Source organism: Rhizophagus irregularis, chromosome 2 (assembly GCF_026210795.1).
Source record: "Rhizophagus irregularis chromosome 2, complete sequence".
NCBI classification, from domain to species: domain Eukaryota; kingdom Fungi; phylum Glomeromycota; class Glomeromycetes; order Glomerales; family Glomeraceae; genus Rhizophagus; species Rhizophagus irregularis.
This window is the reverse complement of record NC_089430.1, coordinates 5956228-5983684: the sequence shown is the minus strand read 5'-3', so window position 1 is coordinate 5983684 and position 27457 is coordinate 5956228. Positions and strand designations below refer to the sequence as shown.

General features: G+C 30.4%; 9 protein-coding genes across 9 annotated transcripts; 5 read left to right on the top strand and 4 right to left on the bottom strand.

Moving 5' to 3' along the window:
- Positions 1 to 2751: 2751 nt before the first annotated feature.
- OCT59_012597 (uncharacterized protein) lies at positions 2752 to 6000 on the bottom strand (the record flags this gene model as incomplete). The annotated part of the gene is made up of 1 exon (XM_066134595.1): positions 2752 to 6000. One exon carries the CDS (start codon positions 5998 to 6000, stop codon positions 2752 to 2754), a length of 3249 nt encoding a protein of 1082 aa, XP_065989846.1.
- A 32-nt stretch (positions 6001 to 6032) lies between these two features.
- On the bottom strand, positions 6033 to 7379 carry OCT59_012596 (uncharacterized protein; the record flags this gene model as incomplete). Its single annotated transcript, XM_025321179.2, has 1 exon — positions 6033 to 7379. The coding sequence occupies one exon, from the start codon at positions 7377 to 7379 to the stop codon at positions 6033 to 6035; it is 1347 nt and encodes a 448-aa protein (XP_025169616.2).
- A 211-nt stretch (positions 7380 to 7590) lies between these two features.
- Positions 7591 to 8192, top strand: OCT59_012595 (uncharacterized protein; the record flags this gene model as incomplete). Its single annotated transcript, XM_066134594.1, has 6 exons — positions 7591 to 7645; positions 7710 to 7715; positions 7813 to 7900; positions 7961 to 7967; positions 8061 to 8096; positions 8175 to 8192. The coding sequence occupies 6 exons, from the start codon at positions 7591 to 7593 to the stop codon at positions 8190 to 8192; spliced, it is 210 nt and encodes a 69-aa protein (XP_065989845.1).
- Positions 8193 to 9311: 1119 nt separating this feature from the next.
- On the bottom strand, positions 9312 to 12193 carry OCT59_012594 (uncharacterized protein; the record flags this gene model as incomplete). Its single annotated transcript, XM_066134592.1, has 8 exons — positions 9312 to 9384; positions 9518 to 9627; positions 9695 to 9837; positions 9904 to 10310; positions 10375 to 10722; positions 11015 to 11069; positions 11508 to 11733; positions 11822 to 12193. The coding sequence occupies 8 exons, from the start codon at positions 12191 to 12193 to the stop codon at positions 9312 to 9314; spliced, it is 1734 nt and encodes a 577-aa protein (XP_065989844.1).
- Positions 12194 to 14434: 2241 nt separating this feature from the next.
- OCT59_012593 (uncharacterized protein) lies at positions 14435 to 14818 on the top strand (the record flags this gene model as incomplete). The annotated part of the gene is made up of 1 exon (XM_025332622.2): positions 14435 to 14818. One exon carries the CDS (start codon positions 14435 to 14437, stop codon positions 14816 to 14818), a length of 384 nt encoding a protein of 127 aa, XP_025169610.2.
- Positions 14819 to 14935: 117 nt separating this feature from the next.
- Positions 14936 to 15166, top strand: OCT59_012592 (uncharacterized protein; the record flags this gene model as incomplete). Its single annotated transcript, XM_066134591.1, has 1 exon — positions 14936 to 15166. The coding sequence occupies one exon, from the start codon at positions 14936 to 14938 to the stop codon at positions 15164 to 15166; it is 231 nt and encodes a 76-aa protein (XP_065989843.1).
- A 4286-nt stretch (positions 15167 to 19452) lies between these two features.
- Positions 19453 to 20720, top strand: OCT59_012591 (uncharacterized protein; the record flags this gene model as incomplete). Its single annotated transcript, XM_066134590.1, has 5 exons — positions 19453 to 19495; positions 19681 to 19828; positions 19895 to 20157; positions 20237 to 20435; positions 20507 to 20720. 5 exons carry the CDS (start codon positions 19453 to 19455, stop codon positions 20718 to 20720), a joined length of 867 nt encoding a protein of 288 aa, XP_065989842.1.
- Positions 20721 to 23430: 2710 nt separating this feature from the next.
- Positions 23431 to 24007, top strand: OCT59_012590 (uncharacterized protein; the record flags this gene model as incomplete). The annotated part of the gene is made up of 5 exons (XM_066134589.1): positions 23431 to 23474; positions 23549 to 23718; positions 23778 to 23787; positions 23881 to 23901; positions 23992 to 24007. 5 exons carry the CDS (start codon positions 23431 to 23433, stop codon positions 24005 to 24007), a joined length of 261 nt encoding a protein of 86 aa, XP_065989841.1.
- Positions 24008 to 24192: 185 nt separating this feature from the next.
- OCT59_012589 (uncharacterized protein) lies at positions 24193 to 26077 on the bottom strand (the record flags this gene model as incomplete). Its single annotated transcript, XM_066134588.1, has 7 exons — positions 24193 to 24210; positions 24287 to 25119; positions 25207 to 25395; positions 25550 to 25586; positions 25669 to 25707; positions 25937 to 25959; positions 26044 to 26077. The coding sequence occupies 7 exons, from the start codon at positions 26075 to 26077 to the stop codon at positions 24193 to 24195; spliced, it is 1173 nt and encodes a 390-aa protein (XP_065989840.1).
- Positions 26078 to 27457: the final 1380 nt, after the last annotated feature.

Here is a 27457-nt window from a genome sequence, read left to right as displayed (position 1 = left end):
ATAACATAATCTTTCAAATATTATATCGTAAAGAAATAATCCATCTTTTGTGGCTGTACTATCCTTTCTTTAAAATAACATAATCTTTCAAATATTATATCATAAAGAAATAATCCATTTTTTGTGGCTGTGCTGTCTTTCTGTATCATCTTTTCATATTATCTTTTATATTATCTTTTGCATTATCTTTTATATTATCTTTTGTTTTTCAATATTTCATGTATTTTCATTAAATTCGATTTTAATTCGCTATCGTCTCATTTTATACATTGTTCCCATAATCTATCTTTTGTGGCTTATAGTTCCTCCTTCTAATTATTCCTGTTGATGAACTTGATAAACTGGTTGCTAAGCCGCATTGATCGACCCCCTGATTGATCTATTGGTTCGTCGTTAATCATTTAATAAACATTATATCATGTAGATCATTCCTTCTCCTAAACATTTATCCTTTCCGGCTAATTATTTATCCGATCATGTGACTTTCTACCGTGTAATCTTCTATTCGATATATCATTTATCTATTCCATTAAGTTCGATACTCATGGTTACATTGGTGAGATAATTTTTGGTGAAATAAATGTGTCCCGTATATGCAGTACAAAATGTACTGGTACAGTACAATATGAATCCCAACTTTATATATAATTTTACCATTGTTTTTTTTTATATTTTAATTAGATATTTTTTATCTGTATATAATAGATAGTTCTTTCATAATAATAAAATTATATTTCGTTTTTTGAATTTTAAAAATTTTGAACAAAAATCACATAATATCTTAATATTTCAGATTTTCATATATTTTATATAAATCTGGTTTAGCAAGATTTTTTTGATATATCGGATGTCTTAATATATCAGATATTTTTACTAGAACTAACTGATCTGATTTATTGAGATTGCCTGTGTAAATACAAATGGAATTCAATAGGAATTCAGCAGTCATCTTTTTAACTCAATTATTAATAAAGAAATATTAATAATTAAAAATTATTTTGAATATGCTCATGATATACCTAAGAGTTAATTAATATTTAAATTAATAAAGTAGAATAATAAAATATGGGGAAGTTCTTCAAGTTTGAAAATAATGTTAAAGAAAATAAAATATAGGATAATTAAAAAAAATATTTGTTTATCTACAGATGCCAGAAGGACCCTAAACATTACTAAAACAACTCAGATTCTATATAACTAAAATTTCAAAATGTGATATCCCAGTCAATATTATACCTAAAAAAATGAATTATATATTAAAATGTTTGTCTTGTTGAGACAAATCTAACAAGCCAAAGATTATTAAAATCCAATCACTGAATTCTGAGATAAAAAATTTGAGACTAAAATCTACATATAATTTTATACATTTGGAATAGAAATTAATTATAAGGTTTATACAAATTCAGATCTGAGTTTTTTTAGTAATAATATTCAGAATTCTATGGCAAACATGGGTAACAATACCATTTTTGACTTATATATAAAAAACTGTTTTTACCAATCATTTCCTAAATTTTTTTAAGAGTAATCAGCAAATTAATTGCCTTATGTAAACTTTGTAAAGCAGGTAAAAATCCATTTATCTACTAATTTTGAAGTTTATACTATTAGTTAAAATGGTAATAATCATATGATTCAGATTCAAATACCTATATACTGTTAAAGTAGAAATGTGGCGCAGTAATTTTATGTAGATCAATTTTGCAGACCATTTTGTAGATCCCTTGATTTTTTCAATTTTCTTGATTTTCTTGATTTATTTGATAAATCTGATAAATTTGATAAATTTGATATATTTGATTTATTTATTTTATTAACTTTATTTATTTTATTTGTTATATTTGATATATTTATTTTATTTAATTTATTTATTATATTTATTTTATTTTATTTATTTTATTTATTTGTTTTATCAAATATTCTTAATTTTTATTTTATTATAAATAGTGATAGGATTTACCAAGTTAAAGGGGTAGTTCGTTAGTTTTACAGTCAATTAGTTAAGAATTGTATTGTAGTTTTTGAGTTATATGAAAAGAGTATTATTTCTAGTAGTATAATTCAAGATAGTTAATTTCGCAACCAAGAGATTATCTATATTTTTCGTCGTATCTAAAATCTTATTTTAATAAAAACCTATTTTCTTTAACTGAACATCCAACGTTATTTCACATGATTATTTGTAATCAATCTAAAACTCTCCTATTAAGTTAAACTCCAGTTAACCTGTTAAAGCGTTAAAGTTTTTCAGTCAGCTTTAATCATTACCAGGATAACAATACAAATAGAAATTGCCTTTATTTTATAATAATCTTTGTTACATTAAGATATTTTAATTTGTAATTTGAAAAATTTTCACAGGTCGAAAAGTAAAAAATCAGGCATCAATCAGTTACCAATCGGTTACCAATCAGCTATCTGATTTGTGACCAATTGGTGACTGATTGATGCCTGATTTTCACTTTTTGACCTGTGTTTTGATTAACTCCAAATTTAGTACATCATATATTTGGTACATCAAAATTATATAATCTTTAATATTTAATAGATTACTGATTTTACTTTAATTTCTTTGAAGTTTTTAATTCAATAATTTTTCAAAAATTAGATGGCTTAAACTTTAAATAATAAAATGTTTTAATGTTGTAAATAAAATGTAATTTATAATTTACAATTTGATTTTTGAATTTTATAAAAAAATATTATATTGGCTGTATATGTATACCCTATTATTATTATTAAAAATAACTATTTATTTTTTTTAAAATTAGCTTTTAATATTTTCGTTATTTCCAATTTTAATTTTTTATCTAATTCTTTATTTTGTGAAAATTCTTCTGCTAACTTTAATGAAGTTATACTTTTTAAATTTTGGATTTGTTCTTTTCTAAATTTATTCCATTCACTACTTATCTTATCATTTATATAATCAGTTAGCTTATCTGTCATTACATTTGTTAAACATCCTAATGCTTGAGTTTTGATTTTATTTAAAACAAATTTTGTTATATACTCTTCATATTTTTTTATTAAATCTTCTTTTCCTTTATAACTGTACTCCTTTTTTCTTAACTTATTATATTTGCTTAATATTCTTATTATTTCTAACTTATGATTGTTATATTGTTTAAAATCTATTTCTTGTGCTTTGTCTTCATCAAATTCTTCATCATTTATTACTTTATCTTTTTTTAATAATATTATTATTTCTTTTGCATCTTTTAAATCTATTTTTGGCTTTAACCCCCTTTCTAAGATTATCTCAAATGTTTGTTGTTTATATGATTCTTTTATCTTAGTTTTAAATGTTGTTGATATTTCTTTTGCTGCTTCTTTTGCTACTTTATTTATTTTATTTAATATTATTGTTGAATCTACAACTTTAGCTGCTATTGCAATTCCTTTAAATACTGGATGTTTATCTTTTATTATTTCTTCTAATCCTTCATCTATTAACTCTCTAAACATATTTCGCTTATCTTCTAAAATTTTTAATGTACTTGTTGTAATTTCATCTAATTCTACTTCTTCAAATAATATATCTGTTGCCATTAACTTATTTAAATATATTAATATAATTTGGTCATCTAGGCTTACTCTTAATTCTTTTAATATATTCTCTTTTACTTTTTCTTTAAAAAGACTTACAAATTTATCTGCACTAGTATCTAATAATGTATGTATGCATTCCTTTATTACCATATTTTTTCCTATTTTCTTTAATATGGATATAATTGAAAAATTGGATGAATTAGAAGAATTATTAGGTATTTGTATTTCTTTTGGAAGTTTATGTAATTTTGATAATACTGTTTTTGCTCCTAATAAAACTAAATCCATTGATATACTAATTGCTTTTTCACTAATATAATCGTTTAGGTCAAATTTTTGCTTTTTTATTAATAAGTTTATTATATTTATTAAATCCCTAATACCTTCTTCTATAAAAAATGTCCCTAATTCATCAAGTCCTTTGTATAAACAAAATGCTCCTATTCCAATTTGTACCACTCCTGCTATTCCTAAGAATATTACTCCAACCCAATCTATTGCAAATTCTATATCAAAAATATAATATAATCCTTCATTTTCTAGTTCTCTTATTTCCATGTTTAAATTCTTATCTTTATTAAAATAATCATCTAGTCTAATTTTGTTTATTTTAATGTTTGCTTCATTATCATTACTAAATTTTTTAATTGTTTCTTCAATATTACATTTAATTGCCTTCAATATTTCTATTTTGTTAATTATTTGCTTTAATAATTCACAACTTTGACCTAATGGGAGTGTTATTTGTATATATTCTAAGTAAGGTATTAATATTCCATTTATTTGATCTTTTGCTATTAATAAGTTTTTAATGGCTTTTTGTTTATAGTTTCCTTTCTGTTCTTCAATTACTGCATGAGCTAAATTATAACGTGCTGGCAATGAATATATTTTTTCTAAATTACATGCACCTTCTAATATATCTATTTTTTCTTTGACTTCTGACTTTTCAATTCCCATTTGTACCATATATGCTGAGTTTTTCATTATTTTATTGCCTGTTTTATATTCTTCTTTTATTTTATTAAAGAAATTTTTAAAATAACTAATTCCCTCATTTCTTTTTGCTAGATTGCATTCTTCTACTTCTTTTGACTTTTGTTTTATAATTTCATCTATCAATTTTTTTAAATCTTTTCTTTCAAAAAGATTTGTAATACTTTTATACTCAGTAGCTTTTACTTCTACTTTTATTGAATACTTTTCTATTATATCATAATTATACGAAACTTTTCTTAAAGGTCTATAATTTTTAAAATATTTTTTATTTCCATCTTCTAAACCTATATAAATCGTTTCTTTCACATCCTTTATTTTGTAAATCATCAAATTTTCTTGATTGCTACTTATTATTACTATATTTCTTCCTAATACTGAAGTCAAACTTTTTAATGCCTTTTTATCACTAAAACTTTTTGCAGCTTTTTTATAAAAATTAATATCATTACGGTAATACATTCCAGTAAAATTATCTAAAAAATAACCTACTGCTAGCCATAGCAACTGCTCACTACTTGCTTTATTTCCTAAACTTACACTAATTGCCTTATATAAACTAAACATTGCTTCATTATTACCATATGGTTTAAATCCAAATTTTTTCGCTACTTGTTTTAGTTCTTCTCTTGTTTTGCTATCATAAGCTAATGTTTTTTCAAATATTTTTAGCTCTAATCCCCATTTTTCTTCTACTTGCAGTAATTTATATTTATATCTCTTATCTTTTTCTAATATGTCTAATATCGTCTTTTCTTTCTTCTTATTTTCTTCTATCTCTCGTAAATCATTATCAACCTCTAAATATATTTCAAATAATTTATCTCTTAATTCAACTTCTTTTGCCTTATATAATTTAACTGTTTGTATTCTTATATATTCTTTACTATCTCTAAGTTGCTTAAATTCATATATATTACTTAAAATTCCAGTCATATTTAATTTGTTTTCTGTATATATTTTATTAATTATTAATTGGGCTGTTCCTTTTGCTCCTTGTCTTGCTGTTTTCCCAAATGCTTGTTCCTCTACCCTTGAGTTTGATGGTAAAAAAGTAACTATTACATGTAAACCTCCATTCTTTTCAACGCTAAAACTTGTTTTGATATCTGTTCCTCTTCCTGCTAAATTTGTTGCAATTATTACATCTCCTGAGTTAACTCTTTCTTTTACTGCTGAACATTCATCATTATCATTTCTAGAATATAACCTTATTTTCCTTGTTGAATAAACTTCTATTAGAATATCATAAATTGTTTTTACATTATCTATTGTCTCGCAAATAACTAGTACTGCTCTTCCTCTTTCTCCTTCTTGCTTTATATTACTCACTACTTCCATAATCCATGCATTCTTATTACTGGTCACTATCCCTTCTAACTCTTTAAATTTTTTTGCTTTATATGTTGGCATAAATCCAAAATCTACTGTATAAATTGAGGATAACATATCTTGGTCCTCCTTAGATCCAATTGTTCCTGTTAACCCATATATCTTAGCACCATATTTTTAAAATATCCCATATTTGAAACAAAGCTTGTAGCTACTGATTCAGGTGTAAGTTTGAGCCCATGCTTTATCTGCAGAAATTGATGCAATCCATCAGAAAATGTCTCATTCTCTTGCACTATTCCCGTGCTTTCATAGTCAACTGGTGCAATATTCGAGTTTTCATTTTTACCTTTTACTGTTAGATATTCTATCTTCTCTTGATATACATTCCAACTTTCAATTGCTGATTTAACAAACTCTTCTACTGACTTTAAACAAAAATCTCTTAAAAAATCTGGCAGTTCTATTTTCCTTTTTTTTATTATATTTATTGTAAATTCTGTTAAATATTCAGAGATAAATTCATACCAATTATTTATTTCATAGCATTTTATCTCTTCTCCTAAGATAAGTTCTCCTCCTTCTTTGAACTCACCATCTAAATATATTAAATTCTCTTCTGTCCGTATTATTCGCTTGCTTAATCTAGTTAACTCATTTGCTACCCCACAAAATACTGGATTTAAATATTCAAACCCTGCCAGTTCTCCTGTTAACCTTGCACTCCTGCTACAGTCATCAATTATCATGGTATCTACTTCATCTACAATTACTACACCAAACCCTCTATTTCCTTTAGTACCTATTTTCTTATGTTCATGTTTTAGCCAATCAAACTGAAATTCGCTTACATCCCCATATACTATATTTTTAAAATAGCAGTTCTTATTTGTTTCTAATTGAATTCCATTACGACCATCTACTATGCTTAATGAATAGTCTTCGCCTTCATTAGACCCACAACTGATTCCTAATATTTTATAGAAACTTTCTCTCTCTTCAGCATCTCTTTTCGCTAAAATAGGGGAACTTGTTATTATATCCACATTCTCTCCTTGCAATACCTTAATACTTGCGAGCATAGCACATATGGTAGTCTTTCCTTCTCCTGTTGATATTTGTAACAATCTTCCTTGTTCATTTGGTGACACAAAGAGTAATATAGCTAAAACTTGTGTTATTCTCAGATTATGCTTACAATAAAGGAAATTTGTCCTCTTAAGAACTGCTATCATTTCTTCTAAAAACTCTGGATTCTTTGTAATTTCTGTTCCTTTTATAGAATCTGCCCAATTTCGTATATTCACTTTATTCCAATGCTTAATTTCATTTCCTTGTGGAAAAACTTCCGAATCATTTTCAAAAGCTTTCATAACTTTATTTACTTGAACGCTCAAAATTCCTTCATTTACTAAATCACAAATTTTAGGCTTATCATAATTAAGTCGTAGAATTTCTCTTAATAACTCCTCTAAAGTCCTTTCTTCACTAGTCATATTGGTGAATTTTTAGGATTCAAAAGAGCGGGTTACACTGTTTTTGCTAGAGGTGTTAAAATACAATTTTGAGAGTCGATTTTTTCCCAAGCTATTATATGATAGTTGAACTGATATGGAAAATGTAACATGCGTACGTATACTTGTCACCCATTCCCAAAAAAGGAAATTGTAACAATGCACTTGCCGATGCGGCAATACGTTCCTTTTAATGGAAAAGGACGATCTACTTCATTGCATAAAAATCATAAAGGATATTCAAAATGGTATTTTTTTTATGCATCAAGTATTTATTCTTAATCATTATCCTAACAATTAAAATTTTCATAGACAAATGTGAGTTATTTGTTTTTACATTTTTAATTTAATTTTTGTTCTTTTTCATGATACAAAAAGAAACGATAACATTTGGGATGATGATCAATTCGAAAAGCAATATCTGAACCTACGTTTATCTGTCAATATATTGTTCACATTATTGATTATTTGCGAAGCGAAATAAAAAATATTCATCTTGCTTGGTAAGTAATTTGAATTTGAAGTTATTGCAAAAATACTTTTTTAATTATTTTAACTTATAGGAATAGTGTTGAGAGCAAAGTTTTGCAAAGATTCCTGGGACTATTTATATTATCAATGTGAAGACCTGGATTCATTCAACCATATATCACATATATTAAGTGTATTAAACTTTATGCTTTACATATACTGTACATGGTTAGTATTTCCTAGCATTATTTTGGTTCGACCCGTTATTTCACATGCAAGAATTATTAAAAATTGATTTACTAACAGATATACCAAGTGACCTGATTACGTTTATTGAAACCTTGGTAACAACTCGCAATCTTCTCAACGAAACCATCATTCAAATAGAAATTATAGAGAAATTGATAAATGCGAATAATAAGAAAATTTCCGAGAATAATAACTTTGATAATCGTGATGATTCATCTTGTAGTAGTAATGGGATGTCTGTAAAATTGATACCAACTGTTCCTACGCCGCAGAACAAAGGAAAGTAAAGACGTCTTGACACGTTTGCTTGAATAGAGAAATTCGCAACCGGTATCGAGTCAGAAAATATTTTTGGATCCATGACTTTATATAGAAATATTTTTACGTAATTTTTGGGTAATATTGATGTCCAGCTTGCGCTTTATAAGATTTCAATTTTCAAATTATTGGTAATTTATGCGAGGAATGTCATTAACCCGAATTACGTTCACGAGCCACATTTGGCGCAATAATCAGACTTTTATTGACCAGTGCTGTCTGTCACAATATTCAAATAAAATGTAATAATTCATAATTTTAAAGTTTAAAAAACCCATAACCGAACTGGAACGAAAAAGAAATATGACCACATTAAATCTAATTATTTATTAGCTATTAATGTTTCTAATATTTTGACTTTTAAAATAATCTTTCACGAGAATAATCTGCAGTTGTATATCGATATAAATCGGCACATAACGTCATAACGTCATAAATGGACATGTACACAAATGTACTGAAATTGTATCGGATCATCATTCAACATCGGAAATCACATGATCGCGTAACACAAGAAATTTTCCGATATCGTACTGGTGGATCTCGTTTACTTCTGGCATTCTCTTGGCAAACGGGACAAAATTTCATGATCGGAAAATTTTGTGTAATTCTGATCGTTCCCTGAGGGAACGGAACGGTTTTAATAATTCAGGATAAAATTTCGATCTGTAGTTTAATAATCCTTGGCATCCATGCACTAAACGTTATTATGTATACGAAAACATTTTTTTATTTTCCAATGCACAATACGTCATCATAAAAATCATTCTTGATACAATGTATGTGCTATGACATGTAGATTAAATCTTGCAGAAGATTTTCTATACTAAAACATCCCGGTCATCACCCCAATAATACTAACTCATAATCGGTTTTCTAATCATTGATACTATACGGAAAGTGCACTAATTGAGCATAACGCAAAACAGCATCTATTTGTGCATTAATACTAAGATTAAAATATATGGCAAAGATATATAATGATAGCAAAAGTAATTCGTTAATGTTAGTGTATGTATTATAAAACAATTAATGTCTACGGTAATCTATTATATTATTCTAACTTAAATACATAAACTCACTCGAATAATCCCTCAGGGATTTTCAATACATGTCGAACTGTCGTTCCTTTGGATCGAAGTACAACTCTATCAATCTCGCCCATAAGTTCTTCTTGTTTCGTTATTTCATTCTGGAGAAAAAGTACCACCCCCGAATAAATATTTTGGGAAAATAAAAAAATCATAAGATACACATACATGAAAAATAGCCATCATCCTGAAGATAGCTTTGAACTGATTCCGGCCATGGAAGCTAAAAGGGACTACTGCGGTAGCAAGTTCTGAAGAGATAAACCTTCCATCTGGGAGCATACTAAGTGCATAGAGAGTCATCCGAGTGCCTAAAAAAGTAAAACATAAGTAACAGAAAATTTCAACCTCACTAGCTATACAGATATATCACTTACCAACAACCTGGGTACAAAAAACTTTTATTTTTGTAGCGAGTTCCACACTACAATCAAAATGGTTTCTCAATATTGCAATTAAATTTAACACATCCATACGGAGTGTTTTTTTTGTATCGCCCAAGGTGTGTGTGTCCGTCGCGTTACATGGTCCGCCAGCTACCTCCATGTGCCATATACTTAATCCATCGTAATGTCTAGTCGCTATGGAATCTACCTTGACAATTCCTGAATTTGTCACGGATTTCGTAATTCTTGCGGAGCGGGCATGAGACTCGATCCAGTCGAAATCGAGGTTAAAGAATGTTCTCTCATAATATTTATAAATTGACGAAATTTGGTAAGTTATGTATTTACGTTCGCCTATCTTTTTGTCCATCGTGGGGTTAATATCAACTAGATTGTAGCTAAAGATTTGTTGTCAGTATTTTTTTTCTCTTGATTAACCGATAAGTCTCTACATTTACTTACAAATCAAGGAAGACTTTTTCACAGTACAATCGGAAAAGGTCGTCCGGAACATCAACTAACGTAGCATTTTTAAATTGTTTTCCGGATTTTTTTAGGACATTGTCAATGTATTTTTCTAAATCGGGCGTCCATATTTCAGGGTTAATATCGCGTACAGAAGAAAACTTGTTTGCAAGCTCCGCGCCGATTACTAAATTCAACTCGGCGATCGACTTATCAAACGCGCATATCACAGATATATCTTCAGAATACAGTTCCACTGCCAGAAATTTGCTGGTGGATGTGGACTTGATTCCTTGAACGCTCTTTATCCCAATCAATCGCCTTCTTTTTATCGGATCGAGGTTCCTTGAATAAAATGTTTTGAAATTAGTAAAACTCTTTTCAACTCTCATTGATTTTCATTCGATTTCTAATCCCATCAGAACATCAGACAAGGCTAGGAGGTCATCTGTACCCTAATGGGTCTAGTGCTGGATTGACTAAGAGTCTTTTTAACAACAGACAAGCTAGGAGGTCATCTGTGCCCCATTACTAGTTTGGTGGCTCAACTAAGAGTTTTGAATGACGAACAATCTAAGAGATTTCGGTCCGTCACGCCACATATTTCAACACTTTCAGCAAAAAGATTTTTACTTGCCTTCTTATAATCATCGTATAACAACTTTGCTTTGTCACACCTTTTTCCCTGTTCACTGTTCATAATCAACTCAAGAGATTTAAGGTATGTGTCTATTTTGAGTTTGAAAGGTTCCTCAGTAGATTTGTTTAAAAAATCCAAAATACCCCAGTGCTCAGAATTTCGTTTGAAGTAAACATGAACAGGCATGGGAAGTATGGGAAGTTATTAAAGTGATGTCTTACGAAACAAAATCAATAATACAGTATGATAATCGTTCACACTTCCAACCAATAGAAGCGGGATCTAACGGCTAATCACATGATAAGCTGATAAGCTTATTACTGCGCATGATGTATTGCCATCCACGTGATTCGAAAAAAAAAGAAATAGATAATCCAAATAATTCGTCTTGCGTTCTGCCCGATAATTCTCCTAGGCGGTACCGGAGAGGTAATAGGACTCATCATTGGGGAGGTTTTTCTTTCGTATCTTCCGTCACGAGAATAATAACCTCTATCACATTCACCATATTCATTATATCCACCGTATCCATTATATCCATCGTCTGGTATCTCTTCTTCAGAATCACTGTTGCGATTACAGTTACTATCATCGTCTGTCTTAACTGATTGCGAAACAACTTCTTCATTCGTTTCTTTCACCGACTGAGGTGTGGAATCATAATCAAGTTCTTCATCAAAATATACATCATCATAGTCGATTGATCTCTGCCTTAACTGGAGCGATTTGAGGTGTGGATGATGTATTTTCTTCAGGTATGGGCAATTTTTTTCCGGGACATAATGTCTCGGAAATTTCAGTCACATGATCAGTTACTAGAGATAATTGTTCCGAAGATATTCCACAATCTATAACCTCTTGAATTTGCTCATTAGTAAGCTCTGAAATAGAAGTTGCACTATAAGATTTTATATACTTGATTTTATCCAGGCCCACTTGTTCGATAAATTTATAGACTTTCTCAGCTCTCTGAGTTTTCTTGCGCAAACTATCTCGTGATACATCTCGAAGTTGTAACCCCGTTTCTTGGGATCTCTGTTTACGAAGCAAGTTAAGCTGTTTTGTAATGGAATCATATAGTAAGCCTTTTGCCTTCTTTTCACCAAATTTATCTCCACTGTTTTCTATAATCCATTGAGCTGAATTATGAAATCCTTCGCATAGAGGCACCGGCATAAAATTTCTTCCTGATTAGCTCGATTTGCTTTATCTTCAGCGTCAAAAGCTCTATCGCATAACTGAGCTAGATGTTGTAAGGCTTCATCAATGCTAGATTTGTTATCAGAGGTAAATTTTCCGGGACATAATGTCTCGGAAATTTCGGTCACATGTTCAATCTTGTGTAGACAACTCCGGAGCAAATAATTCTTGCTTAAGCTTATTCACACCCTTCCCCTTCTTGCACTTTGAATTAGCTGATAAGTAATCGAGTCGAGAACTTGAGGCCTTTTCTCTTCAGGAGATATTGGAAGAGACTCTTGAGCTTGAAGTTTCTTCTCTCTATTACGTTGTCTAATCTCATTACTAACCTTTTTCTTATGCACCTCATCCAAGAAAGCGTCCGTTTCCTTGTCTTCAGGTAATGAAGTATCCACCGATGATTTCTCGTGATGCGTTACCATGGGTACCTGATCTGCAACCAAATTGAAGTTAGATGAACTGAGATTAGAAGAATAATCATTTAGTGTCTGCTTCTGTTCCACTTTCATAATTCTATCTCTAAACTCAGATTCCAACTCCTCGATTCTGGCCTTGAGTTTGGCATTTTCAGCATCACGCCTCTTATTATATTCCCCATTCGCTCTTATTCAGCATCAGACACTGAGAGCTTGATTCTAAGACCGGAATTCTCAGCCTCAAGCTCAGTGATGCGCTGTTTCAATAATTCAAGCTCGGATGACATGATCTATATATATAACTAATACACTGTACATAATTATTCAAAATAAAAATATATACGTATTTTTGGCCGGGGCCCCCGGCTGAAATTTGCCAAGAATTTTTTTTATTTACAGCTGTATTCATAAGACCTGGGACAAAATAAATTTTTGAACCCGACCGCCGACCCACCGATCCGGTTCAGTTGTTATTTATTTTACAAATCAAACTATCAAATCAGGATCACGTGCCCATCTAAAAATACCGGATCGGCGGATCGGGTTCAAAACTTTAGTTTGTCCCAGGTCTTATGTGATACATTACGAATTTTCTATGCCTAAATCCCCGCAAGATCACCTGACCTTACCCTTTTTATTTTTCACCTGCTTCTCGCGCTTCTTCTAAAACCATAAAATACGACTCGGCCGACTTTTTCCGCCATGTCTTTCATACCTCATCCTTCATACGCAACAAATAGAGGCCGACAGCTTAAACACTAGTTTCCTTTCATTTTCTAATGTACATTCCATAAAATACCATTTTTCCGCATCTGTTACAATTCCTATACTTTATCCATATTCGTGCTCGTCGTCTATTTCATTCGCTTTGCGCTTGCGAGAAAGAGAAGATTCCATCTGCACAGTAGCCTGAGCAAAGCCCTGCTTAAAGTCATCTTTTTTGACCTCGATCAAACCAATTGTTCTCCCGGTTGTACGCGATTCAATTCCATAGTCAAGATTCCCGCGTCCATTTTTACCTTCAACCAACTTCTCAGGTACTATTTTTATTTGGCTTTTAAACGGGAAAGTTGCAGAGGCGAGATAAGTGTAGGAATAGATGCTTTTTGTGGGGTTGTTGCAATGCGTGTCTCCAATTCATCAAAAAGTTTTCGCAATGCCTCTTTATACTTACCATCCTTCGTGTCCACAGAACCACAATGAAAAACGGGATATACATCAATACTAGGATTCGGGTCATCGCTAAGCTCATAGAGCTCACACACTTTAGGGAAGGTCCAGGAGTTGAATACTGTCAGATCTTGACAAATTTATTGGTAAACTAACAGCCATACTAGCAAGGGATAAAGAAGTAATGGCAGTAAACTTGGAAAATTTATCAAAGAAGTGTAAAATTTATATCGCTAAAAATGATAAATGGCAAAAAAAAGATCATGAATATATCGACAAAGTTAAAGAAATCCTAAAGATGCTCCCATGACATTTGAAGAGGCACAGGAAAGAGATGATGTGAAAAAATTAGCAATTACTATATTTGAGTACTGTGAATATAAGCTCATAAGGAGATTGAACAAACTTAGGAAAGATATAACCGTCAATAAAGACAAAAAATATATTAATTCTTTTTTAGATTATGCTAAATCTGAAAATGTTGATGTTATACTTAGTGAAATCCACGCTATTATTAGAATTAGTTAGGATTAGGGTTAGGGTTAAGGTTAGGGTTATATCTATGTTTTGTTACCATTATTATCCAACAGCAAAAAAGGATCTGACAATTCCGGAAAAATTTTTAAGACATATGAAAAAAGTAGCGTCCTATACTACATCTTTTATTGATATCACAAATTGCGCATGTAAACAAAAGTACAAACCTCTTTTTTCTTGCATAGAATTGGAATTATTGAATCCTAATACGGTCGATAAAACCGTATCTTCATGGAGTGATACTGTCGAACATTATTTTCTTGATCGAACTAATTATAAATTTGATGAATTTAAGAAAAGATGTTTGAATGATCCTGTGATAAAGAAAAATCTAGTACGTGTATATGGCAAAAATGGCAAAGAAACGCCAGGTATGTTGGACTGTGAAGTAACAAAAAAATTGTGTTTACACGCAGAATTAAACGTATTGGTCAAGTTAATGGGGCAAGAAGGACATTGGTTATATAGCAGTATCTAAAAAATGGTGTTTTTTATGTGATTTGTATATCAAATTTCTAATATCCAAAGGGCAAAGGGTATAAAATTACCATTTCTGGATCACATAAGAAGCTATACCATATTTGGAAACTACCAGATGCCCCTTAAGCAAGAATTCATAGATTATGCTATGTTTGAACTCGATAATATCATACGACTAGAAATAATTAACCATACTAATATAACTGCTATCTCTGATAGTGATCCAGATAGTGGTGATTCAGATACTGATCAAAATTTTTCTACTGTGGGATTGAATAAATTAGATTATAATTACAAACATCGTAATTATCGTGAAACAAAGATAAGCTATTGTGCTTTGCGTTGATTAACAACTATTATTAACCAATTATAGCATTATGATTGGACAGATTTGACCACGTACACAATAACGATAACGTTAATCAATCCGTAGTCTGATAAATCAAATCGGCACATTTAAAATTATTTTAGCAATCTGGATTTCTCAAACATTATTATCACAAATATGAAAAATTGTATAGCTTACTTCTTCGCGATTTTTTGTCATGTAAAGTAAAAAGCATAGTTCAAGTTACTATTGCAAGAATAAGGGAATATCTTGTCTTAACTTTTCTATTCTTTCTGCTACCTATATTTTTCTCAATTGCTATGTAAAACTTGTGCATGTTTGGTCGCTTCTCCATTTCTTCCTTTTTATCAATAAAGTATAAAAATTGGCACACACAACTTACATAATTTAAAAAGGTTCAAGTGAAATCTTTATTTTGTTAACGGTTGTTTCTAATCAATAAATGAGAGTTCCTTCCCCTCCATACTACCTAATGCACCTATTTAACCAATTGTTATATATGTTTTTATGTCGCACAGGCATTGCATCATTACACGTGACCGCTTTCTCATGTACTGGTAAAATAATAATAATGAAATAAATAGAAATAAAATAAATAAATAAATATTTATGAAATAAACTCGCCGGAAGCGGACAATAATATATAAAAATTGCAAATAGATCGCTTTACATGATGCAAATATAGGTAAAAAAAAACCTCTAACTACTCGTTAGGGAAGAATTCAGATGTGAATACGATCCTCATCATCAGGCGTCTCGTTAAAATAGGAAAAAATCCTATCTTCTGTTCGTATAGGGCTTCTCCTCAGGATAAATTTTACGGAGGAAGTCATTATGTTCGATTGGCCCCAACCTTTTTCTCACTTCATTTTCAAGATCTGAAACTTTTTTTATCCTTAGAAATCTCAAGCGCGAAAATTATATTTTTATTTTCTGCATTACGATAGCGGAAGTTAAGACTGATAATATCATTATCTGCACTGGAAGACAAGGCCCATTGTGAGAAATTTTCGCTTGCATGTAAGCATAACTTATGGCATATACTGTACATACCTTAAAATTTTTGCGGGAAAGTTGGCTTCCACATACCACTACATGCTTTGTATCTTACTAGGAAAAAGTTAAGGAGATATGAGTCATAATTAGCATTGTCGTATGATGCCAAGAGTTCCATGAAAGCACATATAGATCTATCTTGCAAGACACAAACTTGGTTTTACGCCTGGCGATCTCAAAATTGCGAAGTCCTCAGCTCTTCATAGCATATGCTTTCGTCGACACTATTTACTTATAGAGTATGCCCTGTGTTGCAAATAGACACTCTTTCACATTTTTCTCATGTTTGTTCAGGAAAAAATATCCCCCAATCTTTGATCTGCGGAATGATAGTCTAAACATACTTTGAAAGATATTGTATTAGAAAGTTTATTAGAAACTATGAACCTAAACATGCTTGAAGGCATTGTATTCGAAAAAAATTATTCAGAGCTATGAACTCGTTTTCATCCCGAACGAAGGGCCGAAAATTAATATGTCGCACAGAGCTTGTCTAGTGATCCATATATTTGTCACATGGTGATCAGGAGTACACACATTGTGAGCTGATGATCACCACTCAGATTTGTCTCTTTGTTTTCTGCTCGAACATTTCTATCATTTCAACTAGAGCATGATCTAATTCAAACCTCGCAACACAAATTATACATGAAAATATACTTGAGACAATCATCACTGTTTCGTTATACTTCTTTAGCCTCAAATAATAAACTGTTACTGGATAATTGCCTTGAACTATTTTCCCAAATCTGGAATGAAATGTCCCTTCTAGTGTTTCACACATAAAATCTTGAATTACCGATCTTACACTGACCGAGGTCAAGATGTTTGAGTTTAGGACATAAACGCGCAATAGCACGAATACCCAAATCCCACAGTTATATATCAAGATGCTCTAATCTATTGCACTGATGCAACGTAGTGTAAGAGTGCCTGAAATTTTCTTTTTGACCCATAGGACCCTAACAGAATCAAGTAAAACAAATATGTTTCTCAATCACAGAAGGAATATAGCTTTGAGAGAAGCTTGATTTAGTGTTTCAATCCGTTTATCCGCAATCCGTATTCGTGGACGGATATCCGCCATTTACGGTTATCCGGATAGGATTTTTTAAACGATATCCGTAACGGATATTATCGTGTGAAAAAAGTTTTTTTTATTTTCAGCTTTTCTAATTTCGTTAGATCCTTCGTTCTTCGACCACCTGGACTTCGGAGACAATAGTTAGGTTAACTTTTTTATTTCTTTTTTCCGTTACTTTTTTCATTTTTCTTCTTTAAAGTCCTTAGACTTTGGAGACAACGGATGGTTAATATTTTCTAATTTCCTTTTTCGCTTCTTTTCTTTCACTAATTTCGTTTTTCTTCTTTAGATCCTTCTTTAGATCCTTCGGTTCTTCGGCCACTTAAACTTTGGAAATATCGTAGTAAATTCCCATATATTTAGATTATCAGAGGATATCCGGATAATTTTCAATCCGTCACTACGGATATCCGGATTGTATTTTATTAGACGGATCAGATTGACGGGTGACGGATATTAATCGGATCGGATTGACGGATAATGGATTATCCGCGGATTGAAACACTATTTAATTTCCCGAATACCGAAACCAATATCCGAATCCCCGAATCCCATTAGATATCCCGAAATGGAAAATTTCCCGAACCCATCCAATATTATTAACCCGAATCAAAACCATTATCCCGGAGCAACATCCTAAAATAAAAATTACCTATTATAAACAAAAATATAACTGATAATGACTCTTATTGGATTTTATATTCAATTAATGCTAATTACTTGTTTTTTATGGTAAAGAGTCAAAAATTTTCCATTCCAAACATAAATGGTTGAAAATATTGTCGTTTGTATAAGTATTAGTTATTTACTAATCTAGTAGTATATAATATTTTCTATCACCTAGCTTACTAATTGGTATTTAGGATTTTTTCCGCCAATTATAAACTGGCAGACCAATTAGTATATCTGGATGATAAAAAAGTTATTTATAACCCATTTATATACTACTAGATAGATGTCTGGATCAGTAAATAACTAATACTTTTATAATATAATACCCTTAAAATATATATATGTATGATGCAAATTTTTAAATTACGTCCATACATCTTTATATGACTTAACTACTGTAGTTATTACATATGACTTTACTAATTTACGTCACAGTTACGGCTAATAAGTTTGCACCTTTAATAATAACTTTTGCCCAATTTAACGACTAACCATAAATATATTTATGATAATATTACCCAATGACAAATTTTTAATCTTTTCCCATTTTACCGGCAATAAATCAATAAAGACTAACAAAAAAAAGAAATTGTGACAATACCTGCTTTTAATTAGAGTTTAGAACCAGTTCTATTTTTGAAAACCAAATTGTGCAACCAGTTCAATCTGTTTCAAACCGGTTTTACAAAATCCGAATAACCAATTTGCACAACTGGTTTTATATTTGATAATTCTTTATATAGAGTTTCCGAGGTCCTGTTACAGGTCAATTTTTAAATTTTTAATCTTTTATATGATATATTTTCACATCCTTTCTAAACACATTGCATTGTTTTAAATAATTATGCATATTATCGCATCTATCTATATTGATTTCGGGGTATTAATAAAAAACGATAAACAAGCAAATTAGCCCCGACATGCATATTTACATCAAATTGAGTTAGAGATGGTCAGTCGGTCCTGCGGTCTTTGATCGGTCCTGATCGGTCTTTAGGAAATTTTTGGAAAAGTAATAAGGCTGTGCTTCCAATTTTTTGTAGCACAACAGAACTGATTAAAGACCAAAAAGTGGTAAATTTTGGTCTCAATCTAATCACCCAATTTAGAGCTAGGCAGGTTTTTATTTTGCCAAAACCAGTATTTTTTGCTTTTTTCGGTCTTTTTCCAATTTCGCCTCTGCTGGTCTTAAAAAAAGAAGAAGTATAAAGGCCAAATTTTGACATTTATTGGTCTTTAGCCATACTTGCTGCGCCTTAAAAATTCAAGGGTGCATTCCTTATAACTTTCCCAAAGACCGGGCAGGACCGTCCAGGACCGAAAGACCGACTGACCATCCTTAAATTGAGTAGCACAATGTTTATTACATAAATGACCAAATTTTGACCTGTAAATTTATTAGAGACGAAGCTTTCAAAGCAACTCACTTTTGAACTTTAGAATACAGTACTATATATTATAATTCAATTAAATGAATTCCACCGTTGGATTTTGGGGAGAACCCACTTCTACAGGTATTAATGACTATTTTTTTAGAAATTTTATATTCATTACGCCACAATATTAACTGATCATTCGAAAAAAATATATATATATATAGTTGGTGAGTTAATATTCGATTTTTCTTATTTGTTACTTAACTGCTAGCTATACACATGTCTTTATTTTTAAAAACAATTTCGTTGGATTCGTACACTAGATTGGTGCGAGAATAATTATGAAGTATCATATTATATCGCGGAATTTTTTAATACCTTATCATCGTTATGTCTCATTTGCGCAGGAATATTTGGCTCTATGATGCATTCTAAAGGTTTTGATTATAGATTTTCATTATGTTTTATAGCGTAAGTTTTATAAATCAAATAATTTCACCTTTGCACGAAATTAATCGCTTTCAATGATATCTTTAGAATTACGTTTATAGGATTTGGGTCAATTCTATTTCACGGAACGCTAATATTCCCGTTTGAACATTTTGATGGAATACCAATGATTTTTTATTTATTGATATTATTTTATTCTGTAAATGAAAATAAGAAAGAAAGAAAATTTGGGAACTGGTTTCCGATCACCCTTTTCTTGTGGGGATTGATTTTTTCGATATTATTAATATTTTTGGGGGAATATTATGAAAACAGAATAATGAAATTAGTTGAATTTTATATCTTTCAGGGTAGGAATTTTTACTTAAATTGACGTACCGAAAATTCGAGTAAATTGCAATTTTAACTATTATCATCTCATTTAAATAGGTTCTTTCTTCTTAATGTCTATTTGCGTATATCTACATATAATTGCAATCGTAATTAATTTAAAGGATGAAAAAGGTATAGGAGCATTAATGATTCGAGGATCTATAATATTTTTAATTGGATACATTGGATGGAATATCGATTATCATTTTTGTACCGGGATGAATAAAATATTGAATTCACAATTACATGCTTGGTGGTGAGTTAACAACAATCTTTGCCCAATAATACTGATACCATTTTGAATAATCATTCTATTTTCCATATTAGGCACGTGACAGCGTCATATTCATGTTACTCTTTACTTTTAATCGCGATATTTGACCGGTCAAAAATGCTTGGAAAAAATCCAAAAATTAAATGGGTGTGTATTATTTTACCGTACGTGGGATTATCGGATGGATCAGAGCAATATCTACCTTCAAAAGTCATGTCTTCAGCAGAAAGAGAATTGCTCATGCAAGAAGTCTCGGTTGAAGACTGATTTACAAAAATAATAAACAACGAAATTATAGAGATAATAATAGAGGATGATAATAGACATTTATTTTTGTTAACGTACATCAACATATTATATATACCCACACGAAATCATTAATCGAATAAAAATATAAGCTCGATATCATAAAATCCTTCTTTATTCTAATTTTTTTTTCTTTTGATTTGTAAAAATTTTAAAACTCATTCTCAATGTTTTTTCGTTATATATAAATCATTTTATAATTTTCTACAAAGCCTGAAGAGCGACTTCTCATAAAGATGGAATTTTAAATATCATAATACCCCAAATAAACAGAAAAAGCATATTGTATAAGTAGTTATCAAATAAATTTTTAAATCTTTTACAGGATCTGATCACTTGATAATTTTTATTAGATATGTAAATATTTTAAAGGGTGAGAGTAAAAATATCACAAAGAATCTATGAGTATTTTTTTGTGGAATTTTCAGACTGGTGTGATACTGTTATCTATTATTATTTCTATTATTTACAATTACCGTATTTGCCCAAAAATAAGCAAGTAAAATTTCTAAATATTTTTTATCATAAGCTGAGATTAGTGCAAGTTTTGCTATAGATATTGAAGAAATTTTATACCCAAAAATAAGCAACTCATAATAAAAAACAGGTTGTTTATTTTTGGGCAAATACAGTAAAAGAACTTAGCGTCTCAATTTATAATAAAGAGTACGTGATATCATGGTAGTTGTAGTAATTAAATATATAATCTACAATTATCTCTGCCAACAGATAATGGATAGCAAGTGGGAAGATGCGAAATTGAAATTAAATGAACTTTTCTTCAACGAAGTGAACGTGGGATAATAAAAGCCCTTCTTCTAGATATTGATATAGAGAAACGTTTAGAATACTTTTACGGGGAAATGAAGAAATAAAGGCTGCTCTTACAACACTCGCTTCACTTACCTTTTGATATCCGCTATTTTTTCCTATCATATTAAATGCAAATTTGATTGGTTGATCCGGGCTCCGCAGGAGCCCGATCCCGTGATCAACCGATTACAGAACGGAAACATGTCATGTATAGAGGCACTAGAGGCCTATGTATGTCTGTATAGTAGTACCTAGGGGTTAGATAAATAAACGGGGGGTCCAACTCAAATGTTACACAGACTGATCAGTGATCGCCAGAACTGAAGCCATATGTAAATTACTATGTGTTACTATTAAAATTAAATATTACCCCATGTTTAAAGTGAAAGATCTGCCGATAATCAATATAATCTATGAAAAAAAATGATAAATCGGTAATGACGAAATGTGAAACTACACGAAAATATTTTTTTTTTCGAAATATTCTGTCTATATTTTTTAAAATTTTGGATCGGCTGTTTGAAATACCTCAAAAACATATAAAAGTTTATTTACACACTTGAAAATAATACATAATAAAAGAAGAAAAAGCTATTTTAAAATGTTTTACGTAAAAATATTTAGTATATACTTGTTGAAATCTCGAAAAAAAAGGATATAATTTTAACTTACTATCATAAAAGAGCAAAAAACATATAAAATTAAGAACAAAGCAACCAGTGATCTAATTTTAATGAAAAAACTTCGCCTATATAGAGCTAGCATATACAACCTTGGCTTCTGGGATCGGCTGCTTTTCTATGTGTACGTGTTGAAAAAATAAAAAAAAAGTGAAATTTTAATATGAAAATTCGTTTGTGTAACCAATATATGAGAGTGACAGTTCTGGCGGTCAATGATTTCAATGATTAGCCTGTGTAACATTTGAGTTGGACCCCCCGTTTATTTATCTAACCCCTAGGTAGTACCCTAGCCATGGCAAAAAAAAAGTGGCAGGCACGTGACTTTTAGCCCGCATTACGGCGTTATGCACTAACACGTGAAAATAAACAGTGACGGATAAGGGGTGACGAATAAGTTTTTACATAAACAAAGTCCCTAAGATAAATATAAAAAGTGGAAACGCAGTGGGTGTGACGGTTGTGATGAATAAAATGCAGTCACGTGTCTGCCACTTTTTTTTTGCCATGACTAGGGTTTTATCTGTATAGTGATCAACGTACGCTACATGTTTCCTATATAATCCAGAACACCTGGCAAAATTTAACGCGAGTTCTCGGGACACGTGATATACTGTATTTGCAATATTTACTGCGCAATGATAGATCAAATGCTAGTTTTATCCTGGAAAATGATTAGCATCGTAGGGTAAACTAAATTAAAGAATGCTTTTTTTACAAAGATTTTGGTAAATAAAAAGTGTTTTAAATATTAGTGTCGTGTGTGAATAAAAGAAAAAAAAAAGAAGTAAAAATGACATGTTTTAAGAAGCCATCCAAACAATAAACCAATCCTACCTTATTATTACTTTGCGGAATATATGAGTTCGTTTGATTGTAAATGTCGATGATGCAAATAATGGTAAGTTAAATTAGTTTGATAGTTTCGTTCGATTTTTATTTATTTGTATGAGGCGGATAAAAGGGTTCACTAACCGGGATATCATCTCTTTATATAATTCGCAGGATCGGTTTTGGTCTCTCTTTAATTTTAACAATAAAAGAATTTAACGCTATCCATATGTGAAGGTCATCAAGGGCATACCGGTTTAATCCGCGCAAATCATTAATAGTTAACGTTAATTGCATATGTTATAACCTTCAGGAAAAAAAGGACTGATACGGGTTTGAGTTCGTTGATGACAACTCTTAATAAGCGACTGTTGGAAATGGAAATTCAGAAGTAAATCTCTCGGCTATGTATCACTTAACGAATGAGAGGCATCTAATAGTTTCTTGCCTCGCAAATTTCTCCAGATACTCCGAATATATATCCGTAATATGTGCTTTCAATAAAACGATTTTAGAGTTAACTCTAGAAAGTACGTGGTCAATTGCTCTGGAAAAGTACATAGACGCAGTACTGGAAACAGTTGAAGTTTCGAATGAAATTTCCGGTTATATTGCGAGAATGTCCTTCTCGATTTGTAAGTAGGTGTTAATATCTGATATTGTTAATTAAAATAAACATTGACTTCTTTTTTAGTTATCACCTTGTAGACATAAACTCTATAATGAACCGAAACATAAGCGAGCGGAAATTTATTACATAATTATTAAATAATGTTATAATACTATAATTTGCCAAGTAATATTGTAATACCACACAGGTAAAAAATTAGAGAAATTAAAAGTTTTATTTCTATATAATAGTAATACAAATTTCTAATAAATAATTAAAATACTAATATAAATTCTAGCTCTTTTCTATTATGAATTTGGATTACACAAATGACAATTTCCACCATCCAATTTACTTAAATTTTTTAATAATTCTTTTTCACGTAAATTCATACTTACCAGATCAGTTCCAGATACTTTCTTTCCTTTAACATAAACAGATTTAAGATTCCTTTCATCACCAAGAAATATAAATTTTTCAAAAATTCTTTCAGTATCTTCTAAATCATCAAAAATATCTAAGGGAGATTGACAAGCATCAGGATCAATTAATAAAGCATCAAATTCTTTACCAATTAAAAAATTTCCGATAACCTTATCAAGATTGACCAATTCAGCACCTCCCATTGTAGCTAAATAAGTTAATTCAGGTAAAGTAAGGTGCGGAAAAGATTTATTCAAAGGTTTATCATCAACTTTTGAAGAAGCCATAAATACAACGCGACTTGCTATGTTTGCATTTCTTATAGCATTTAAAATAGACTTTGAATAGCCGCCACTTAAATCGGTACCCAAACCAACTTTAATACCTTCATCTAATAATTGTCTAACGTTACATACACCTGAACATATAGCAAAATTTGAAGTAGGACAATGGGATATACCAATATTACGTTCTTTAATTAATTTAAGTTCTTTTGACGATAAGTGTATTCCATGAGCCATAATCGTTTTTTCATTTAATAATCCATGATGATCATATACTGTTGTATAATCTGGTAGATGTGGAAATAGTTCTGAAATAAAATTTATTTCTCCTATATTTTCTGATAAATGTGATTGAATTGGCATATTATATTTTTTTGCTAATAATCCAAGTGAATTCATAAGTTGCGATGTACAAGTGATTGCAAATCTAGGTGTAATTATTGGATAAACGAGTCTCGATCCATTTCCTCTTCCTTCATCTTTTTCTAAATTTAACACATATTTTACAAATTCTTCAGTGGATTTAACACTATTGTCTAATGACTCAATATAATTCTCCGGTGAATTACAATCCATATTAACTTTTCCAATAAACCCTCTCTGTCCTTTCTCCTTAACTAATCTGGCTAAATATTTACTTGATTCAAGATGAATTGTTGCAAAGTAAACAGCCGTTGTCGTTCCACTGCGCAATAAATTATTTACTACTATTGGATAAACTTTCTCAGCAAACGATAATGATGAGTATGACTGTTCAAGCGGAAATGTATATTTATTCAACCAATCAAGTAGTGGTAAATCCATACCAGTTCCTGCATTTGGATATTGTGATGCATGTGTATGAGTATCAATAAATCCAGGCATAAGAAATTGTCTTTTACTCAATCTAATAACCTCTTGTTCAGGAAATTCCCATTGAGAAATAATATGACTCAAAGTTATTTCGTCTAAAACATTTTTTTCTAAGAAAGCTATCTTTCCAGAAATATCTACTCCTAATAAAGTATTTTGTAGGATTTCAAGATTGGCAAGAGATAATGAATGAATTAATGTTCCATAAAAGACTTTGGAAATTTTATTTGGCATTTTAGTTTTCTTTTTTTAAAAAAGAAAAAAAAAAAACATTAAAATCAACAACAAGGTTATTACCCCTTTTTACCGGTTGAGTGTTTCGACCTATGAAAATCTGTCATCTGATTATTGTTACATCTGTCTGACGGATCGAAAAACTTAAAATTGCAATTTACGAAAATTTTTTTCTTTCTTACTTTATCATAATACCAAGAGTCCTTAACATGAATAACAACCTAATGTAGAATTCTGTTGACCAAATATTCCGTAGTGAACTCAAAAAACCTTGGATAAGAATCAAGACTAGATGAGTGTTAGACGTTGGAGACAGCGGGAGGTTCAATTTTGTTTCACTTAACTTTCTTTTCTTTTTAGGGATGGATGAACGGTTCAGATTGATGGATTCAAGAAGAGGTGGTAGGTGCTGATATTATATATATAGTCTTGAATAAAAATCAACAAAACCAGGTGGGTGCTAGACGGGTTAGCTATAATTTGAAAAATATTTCATTTACAAAAAAGAGCTAAAATAATAATAAACAAAATTGTATTGATGTATGAATTTGCGTCACCTTGTTTTATATAATTGATTGTATAGATGGGCATATAACATGTTATCTAACATATACAACATTTTATGTAACAAATTTAATTCGTAATCCGCATAAAAAGTAGAGATTTTAACTATTAAAAATTGGGGCAACTTTGTAATTTTTTCCTTTATAGACAAGTATGTATTTCTTAAATATAATTTCAAATTTAAAGCTAAATATATATAAATACATTAGTTGGCTATATTTACTTTAAAGTTTGTTGCCTTTTCTAAAGAAATAAAAAAAATGTTTTATATGTGGTAAAGTTTTTGTACGACACTCAGATTCTGTGTAACAATCACAATTTCTGTGTAACCATATATAGAATGATCTTACCACACCACCTCGTAAAGATGTGATGCCTAATCGTCACCGTACACGTGACGTTCGCGCTCGCGTTGTTTATATTTATCTCAGCGACTTAGAAATGTTTTGTAGTCTGATCTCTATTAGTCACCTGCATAATATGTCACCTGTGTTACCATAAACATATAGCCGAGGGTGGTGTGGTAAGATGATCCCCATATATATGACTTCTAACTTACCACATCATTAAATGATATTATACAAAGTTCAAAAAGTAAAATTTACTCTATACTAATGTAGAAATTGGTGTTAAACCAACTTTTGGTAAAGAAAATTCATGCAAAGATCTGTTTTATAATTTTATACTTTCCCGAATATTATTAATTAAATTCTTTACTTTTAGACAGATTATGAATTAATATAAAATATAACATTATAACATATATAACAAAAATTAATTTAAATTAGCCAGACAAGTAATATTTAATTTTTGGCCACTATCACATAACGTTATACAATTTACCAAAAAAGGGTAGGCTAGAGCAGGGGTAACACCTGGTGGCACTTGCCATTACCATAAAGGATCTTACAAGTTTTTAACCATAGCAAAAAGATTTCCTGTAGAGCCACTCAAAGAATCCCGAGAAATTCTAAGTGGTGCATTATGCCTGGCAGCTTTAAAATTTTCTGTGTCAGCTCAGGAAATCTTAGCGTCACTTTACACTCCTGCTATAGTCAGCATAGTGGACATCTTTACTTTATCACAATTTTGTCGATCATTTGTCAATCATTTATTCAATTTTATCACTTCGTTATAATTACTTTTGTTGAAAATCCTACATAATAATAATTTTACAGACAATTTAACATTCATTTAAATTTACTGCATATTAAATTTATCAAAAAAAATTCTTTAAACAGTTAATAAAGTTTTACAAATTTTGTCTATATGTATATTTTAATAATATTCATAAACATTTGTTCAATGATAACTTTTTGATTACCTAAAATTCTACATGATTATTTTGGCTATTGATTCTTGAATACCTAAATAATATATTTTGAAAATTTCAAGTTTCGCCCGTAA